Source organism: Chiloscyllium punctatum, chromosome 15 (assembly GCF_047496795.1).
Source record: "Chiloscyllium punctatum isolate Juve2018m chromosome 15, sChiPun1.3, whole genome shotgun sequence".
NCBI classification, from domain to species: domain Eukaryota; kingdom Metazoa; phylum Chordata; class Chondrichthyes; order Orectolobiformes; family Hemiscylliidae; genus Chiloscyllium; species Chiloscyllium punctatum.
In genome coordinates, this window is record NC_092753.1 from 85,084,528 (window position 1) to 85,092,019 (window position 7,492).

Genomic DNA, 7,492 nt, shown 5'->3' on the forward strand with positions numbered 1-7,492 from the left:
GTAAATGCAAGGCTATAGGGTTAGAGTTGGAGGGTGGGCCTGGGTGGGATGTTTTTCTGAAGGGTGTGGACTCAATGGACCTAATGGCCACCTTTTGCACTGTAGGGATTCTATAATATTGGACCGGAGGTAGGGATGCTGTCATTGTGGTACAAGATCCCTTTTCCTGGCCACCATTGTGCATGCAAGCTTTTTAATCCAGATCTATTTAATAAACTGAATTAAAATTCCCCAACTATGGACGTGGATATTTAGTCCAGTCCTCTGGATTACTAGTCTGGGAACATAAAGGGGAAATCATGCTTGACTAATCTTCTGGAATTTTTTGAGGATGTAACTCTGAAGATGGACAAGGGAGATTCAGTGGATGTAGTATACCTGAACTTTCAGAAAGTCTTTGATAAAGTCCCACGTAGAAGGTTAGTGAACAAATTTAGGGCGCATGGTATTAGGGGCAAAATACTAACATGGATTGGAAATTGGTTGGCTGACAGGAAACAAAGAGTAGTGATAAACGGCTCCTTTTCAGAAGGGCAGGCAGTGACCAGTGGGGTACCGCAGGGATCAGTGCTGGGACCGCAGCTTTTTACAATGTACATTAATGATATAGATGAAGGTATTAAAAGTAATATTAGCAAATTTGCTGATGACACAAAGCTGCGTGGCAGGGTGAAATGTGAGAAGGATGTTAGGAGAATACAAGGTGACCTGGACAGCTAGGTGAGTGGATGGATGCATGGCAGATGCAGTTCAATGTGGATAAATGTGTGGTTATCTACTTTGGCAAGAACAGGAAGGCAGATTACTACCTAAGTGGAGTCAAGTTAGGTAAAGGGGCAGTACGACGAGATCTAGGTGTTCCTGTACATCAGTCAATGAAGGCAAGCATGCAGGTACAGCAGGCAGTGAAGAAAGCTAATAGCATGCTGGCCTTCATAACAAGAGGGATTGAGTATAGAAGCAAAGAGGTCCTTCTGCAGCTGTACAGGAACCTGGTGAAACCGCACCTGGAATATTGTGCGCAGTTTTGGTCTCCAAATTTGAGGAAAGACATTCTGGCTATTGAGTGCAGTGTAGGCTCACGAGGTCAATTTCTGGAATGGCGGGACTATCTTACGCTGAAACATTGAAGCGACTGGGCTTGTATGTGCTTGAGTTTAGAAGGCTGAGAGGGGATCTGATTGAGATGTATAAGATTATTAAAGGTTTGGACACTCTGGAGGCAGGAAGCATGTTCCTGCTGATGGTTGAGTCCCGAACCATAGGACACAGCTTAAAAATAAGGGGTAGGCCACTTAGAACAGAATTGAGGAGAAATTTCTTCACCCAGAGAGTGGTGGGTGTATGGAATGCTCTGTGCCAGAAGGCTGTTCAGGCCAAGTCTCTGGATACTTTCAAGAAAGAGTTGTCGCTCTTAAGGATAGTGGAATAAAGGGTTATGGGGATAAGGCAGGAACAGGATACTGATTGAGGATGATCAGCCATGATCATAATGAATGGTGGTGCTGGCTCGAAGGGCAGAGTGGCCTACTCCTGCACCTATTGTCTGTAACTACAATGCTTCAGTTTTGATAATGAGTCAGTCATGATTTTTCACCTGAGAGTGAGCCTTCAACCTGATCTGTGTGTACTAAGTGAGATCTGGTCTTCTCCACCAGAGAAAACTTCCCTTGATCATGACATTCAGCTGTGAATAATCCATTGTGTTAAAATGCAAAAATAAGCTGCAAAATCCAACAATTAAGAGCAGTGTTCTGAATAAAGATAGAAGTGGAGAGAATGCTCACTGTAATTGTTTTGGGTGTGTTATATGAATTTGTAAAAGTGGAAAATGCATTCATCAGTAAATTTTCCTTTCGAATTGCAGACTATAAATGTATATATTCAAGCACATTTGCATTCTCTCCAAGGGAAAAGATTTTTTTATTGAGATTAAGTCTTGCCATTTTTCCAATATCCTGTGAATTGACCATGACTGATCAATCAATGCCAGCCAAATTGAATAAACTGAGGGAAAAGTGATGCATTTAGTACCAAACATAGTCGTAAGCACATTTGGAAAATACAGTCAGTTGAGCCTTGTGGGCCTTTAGACTTTTCTTTCCCTTGTGTATTGAGAGAAGAAAGACAAATCTTCTTGTGCTAGAAAATAGGAGTAGGCCAATTCAGCCCTTGAAGCCTGCTACACCATTCCACGTGACCATGGCTGATCTTCCAACTCAGTACCCTGTTCCTGCTTTGCTCCTCAAACCCTTTAATCCCTTTAGCCCTGAGAATTATATCTAACTCCTGCTTGAAAACATTGTTTTGGTCTGAATTCCTTTCTGTGGCAGAGAATTCCATAGGTGTATTTCTGTCTGGCAGAAGAAATTTCTCCTCATCTCAGTCCTGAATGACCTAACCATATCCTTTAACTGTGATACCTGGTTCTGGCCTCTTTGGTCATTTGAAAACCTATTTCCTGCATTTACCCTTTGGAAGCTCCAGTGAATATAACCAATCCGCTCTGATTTCATACATCAGCCCTATCAGCGCAGGAATCAGTCTAATAAACCTTTGTTGTACTGCCTCCATGGTCAGAACATCCATCCTTTGCTAAGGACACCAAAACTGCGCACAATACTCCAGCTGTGGTCTTACTAAGGCTATGAATGATTGCAGCAAGACATCCCTGCTCCTGTACTTGAATCCTCTCCCTCTGAAGGCTAACATACCATTTGCCTTCTTCACCATCTGCTGAACCTGCATGCTTACTTTCACTGAGCAACCTGTTCTTGTTGCACCTCCCCTTCTCTCAACCTATCACCACTCAGATAATCTGCCTTCCTGTTTTTGCTGCCAGAGTGGATCATCTCACTTTTATCCACATCATTTTTCATCCACCATGCATTTTCCTACTTGTTCAACTTGTCCAAATCGCACTGATGCATCTCTGCATCCGTCTCTCAGCTCACCCTCCTACGCCGCTCCGTTTTGTCTGCAAACTTGAAGGTATTACAATCGGTTCCCTTTTCTAAATCATTAACACATTATTGTAAAGGGCTGGAGCCCTAACTTGTCTGTCAAAGCTTCTCTCCCTCTTTGGTGATGGGTCTTTTTTTTAATTTGTGTGGGGCACAGACGGGAAATACTCTCAAGTCATCCAAAACTCTGGAGCAGTGTGGGCTGCTCTTATTCTTTCATGATCAAACTGATTCCCGTTGAGTCAATTCCGACTTATATTCATTGGAGTTTAGAAGGAGGCAAAGGGATCTTCCAGAGAGTTACAAAATTCTAACAGGACCAGCCAGAGTAAATGGAGGAATGATGCTCCTGATGACCAGGGAATCAAAACGAGTTGCTGCCATTCATTTCTTGGTCCTATTATGTGCCTTTTTTTTAAAATGCCATTTCTACTAAAGCATAGTTCTGCTGTATTTTTGTAAAGAGTCAAAAAGTGTCATGCTGGAAAAGCACTGCTGATCAGCCAGCTTCAGAGGAGCAGGAGAATTAACATTTTGAGCATAAGCTGTTCATCAGGAATTCCTGCTGAAGAGCTTATGCTCGAAACATCAACTCTCCTGCTCCTTTGTGCTTTTCCAGCACCACACCTTTTGACTCCGATCTCCAGCATCTGCAGTCCTCTCTTTCTCAGTGTACTTTTTGTAAAGCTTACGTTACTACCAGTCGAAGGCGTCGAGAGAATCTGTGCAGAGTATTGGCTTGTTAGCCTTGGTTAACATGGCTCATATAGTGAAGCATCAATATAATCAATCGGGGGGGAAATGAATTGGTTGGTATTGCTCTTACCAAAACAAAAATACCTCATCTGGTCGAAAGACATGAATCTAAACTAGATTGTTTTATGTCTATCAACAGTCATTGATGGTTCTCCAGTCTCTGAGATCGCTGGTCCATTCTCAGCAGCAGATATTTCAAGCAACTGTATCAGCAAAAGGCCAAGGACTCAGCCTGCACTCTGGATCATCTCCTATGCTCTGATTGCACTCTCTGGCATTACCCTCCTGGTTTCAGTCATCTTGCTGATTTTTCCTTGCAGCCACCGAAATGGCAATGGTCTCACTGATGATTCATCATTAATTAGACACCGTTGGAAATAAAGCCATGCATGTCACGCGTGGAACGATTATCGGGCTGTTTGCACTATTTGATGGTACCCGTGTAGCCTGGTGCCTTTTGGAGCAAGTTTGATTATTTAAAAAGTAAATAATGGTGACTAATGTTGTGGCAGTTGGGAACTGAACATTCAACTCATGTTACACAGAATGTGCATTCTACTTAATTGCCCCCCAATCCTGATATGCAGCAGAGCATACTGTACACTAATATCTATTAGTTATCCAATCATTCTGTAAACTTCAAAAGTACAGTTAGAAATGATTTGAAACCAGGCATTTTGTGTAGATTGAATACTCGGATGATTAGGAAAATTTCCCATCAACTGAAATTATGAATGGGCCTTGACTTTGAGTACATTTTCAAACTGTGATGTGGACATAGTTTTATAATACCACAAGGGGAACAAGATCTAAACAAAAAAACCTCTCTGAATTTCTCTGCACCAGCATCTCTCAACCAAAGACTCATTAAGTCAGTTAGGAAACTAGAAGATGTCAATAAGTGTACAGCCATCTCTCATGGTTACATTTTGGGGTCGCAGGACAATTCAATAGAATATTTTCTTTTTGCTTTCTTTATTGGGAGATTATTGTTGAGCTTACTGTCGATGGATGTGTTAAGCCATTATTTTGAATTTTGAAACATTGCACTCTTATAAACTTCATCACAAATTACAGTTTGCAGGTTTCTTTGATTACCAGTTCTAGTGGGTGGGATTGTCAGGAATATTCCTGGAAATGCCTGTGCTTTGCATTGCTATTGTATTTTGCCAGTTTCAGTTTACACATCACTCTTATGCAACAATCCAGTGCTGCTGCTGGCATTGTGTCATCTGAGTAACTTATGTCCTGCTGCCATCTGTAGCAAGCAAGTGAAGTTGCAGCCTTATATGTTGCAACAACTACACCTGTTCCTGTAGATAAGAACACCCATGTCTATTTTCCTCACCCTTTTCTATGAGATCGCCCTACCTATTCTTTGACTTGCCAAACTCTGCACATTTGATTACAGTTGAGGCTAAAGGATTTATTATCTGGTTTGCGCAAACAGCCCGGGCCTCCTGCCACTGCTGATGTACGACGTCTTATCGTTAAGTAGTAAGAACTGGTGGCACCTATCGTCTTCCAGGCATACCCACAGTCTGTCATAACTCCTCATTTCAGGTTGCAGAATGACAGAGACGTGACTTTGTTTGCACTTCACAGAGTTTGGGTGAGGGTGACATTTCCTTATGATAATATTGGACACAGTTCAATACCACCGCTTAGTTACTTGTGATTTCACCCTTCCCCAACCCCTACCAGTGGACTTCCTAATGATTCTATCCAACTGTCTATGATCACATCAAAACAAGGGCTGCTTATCTCACACAAGACGGTGAATTTTATTTGCCGTGTAGGAGAACAGGGACCATTTGTGGGCTAGCTGTGCTTGTCTGGCATTGAAGATTCTGTCATCAGCCTGACTGCACCCTCCCCACCTAGCCTGCAAGAGGATGTGATGGTAAAATTGACAGTAAGTTTCTGATATGAATATTAAGTGAAGTACTTCTCTTTGTCATATGAATGCACTGACACTATCAGTCCTTTCACCTGAGAATCTTTGAAAGTAAAGTTGCAGTATGTTGGAAACTTCCCATATTGAACAAAGATTAACCCAAGCTATGATCAAGTACCCAGATCAGCGTACAACTGGATCCTATTCTTCCCTCGGGTGGACACACACTACTTGGATATACTTGTTTGCCAGATAGTGACCCTGCCGGCCACATTAATTGAGACTTTTGCAACTCATTTCATGTAGGATGCTAATAAATGACGCTTGCATCCTCACAGCTTTGGCTGGGTCTTCAGTTCTCATTCACTGAAAATTAAAACACTCAAACCAAGCATAAAATCAAGTGTGCATTTTAGTTTTGAAAACGTCCTGAGCAGGAATTCCCACTGCACCCCATCACCTTCCAAAAGAATTGACATGTTTGTGAAATGTGAAATAACATTTGAAGAGATTGACACCATAAAAAGCTTTTGATGCTTAAAAGAGGTTTTTGCTTTTTAATGTGCGACATAATGTGATAACATCAAACTTAACGATGAAGCATCTTGTCAACCAAAGCATCCACCTCTGAGATTTTCCAAAGATGATTATTATATCTTCTGTATCTTTTAATTTTCTGTCTGCTACAGCACAAGTGTCTTGGGATTTTCTGAAAAGCAAGCCAGTCACTTTAACAGAATAGTAATTAAGTTATGAATAAAACCCTTGGGGTTTGTAAATCTTAAATAATAAAATATGCATTTAAAGGAAAGCAAAATCTATAATGTGCAAACTGATTTTTTTTTCACCTGCAGTTTAAGGTAGATTTCAGAAGAAGGAAAGCATAATTGTTTCTTTTAAAATAAATATTTATCAGCAGAAAGTTTTGATCATCTGAGGAATATTATTGCCACAATAGACTTTTTAAAAGTCATTGTGTTTGTAGCTTTGAGTGTGCAAATAAGTGGAAAACTGTTGATACAAGAATCTTGTCTTTCTCTTTTAAAAAAGATAAATTGTAGTTTCTGTTCTACTAATCAATAAGGATGACGTAGTCTCGGTCATCAAGAGTCTAAGTGCAGTAATGGGGAGTTCTACATTGCCAATGGTGCTGTTTTTACAGCTGAAATGTTAAATTGATTATTCTGCCAGAGGAATCCAGGATAGAATCTCTTTGGCTAGAGCAATAGAACAAAGAAGATGGGATTCCATTGCTTGGCAGTCTGCAGATCACCAATAAATGAGAAGGATATGGATGAATAAATTTGCAGGAAATTACAGACCAGTGTGAGAATTACTGTGTAGTTATAATCAGACTTTGCAGTGTTCAAGCAGGCCATTCAGCCTGTTGAGTCCACAGCAACCCATCCCATTCCTGCAACCCTGCATTTCCCATGGCTAATCCATTTAGCCTGCACATCCCTAAATAATTTAGCATAGCCATCCGCCTAACTAGGCCTCCGAATAGTTCCAGAGATGTGGAGGAAAGCATAGCAAAGATTATTCTAGTTAGGAGCAAGAGTAACAGGGTAGTTGTTATGGGGGACTTTAACTTTCCATAAATTGACTGGAAATACTACAGTTTTGAGTACTTTAGATGGGTCAGTTTTTGTCCAATGTGTGCAGGAGGGTTTCCTGGCCACAGCATGTAGACAGGTCAACAAGGGGCAAGGCAGCATTGGATTTGATACTGGGCAGTGAACCTGCCCAGGTGTTAGATTTGAAGGTAGGTGAGCACTTTGGTGATAGTGACCACAATTTGGTTATGTTCACTTTAGCAATGGAAAGGGATAGGTATATACCGTGTGGCAAGAGTTATAGCTGGTGGAAAGGCAAT

The 7,492-nt window shown here is 41.2% G+C and overlaps 1 protein-coding gene across 1 annotated transcript in view; it reads left to right on the top strand.

Moving 5' to 3' along the window:
- The window catches only part of bace2 (beta-secretase 2), an 83,083-nt gene extending 76,650 nt beyond the window's left edge, over positions 1 to 6,433 (top strand). The window contains exon 9 of the mRNA XM_072585697.1: positions 3,859 to 6,433. Coding sequence (XP_072441798.1) covers positions 3,859 to 4,100 — 242 coding nt within the window. The 3' untranslated portion in view covers positions 4,101 to 6,433. The remainder of the gene's footprint in view (positions 1 to 3,858) is intronic.
- Positions 6,434 to 7,492: the final 1,059 nt, after the last annotated feature.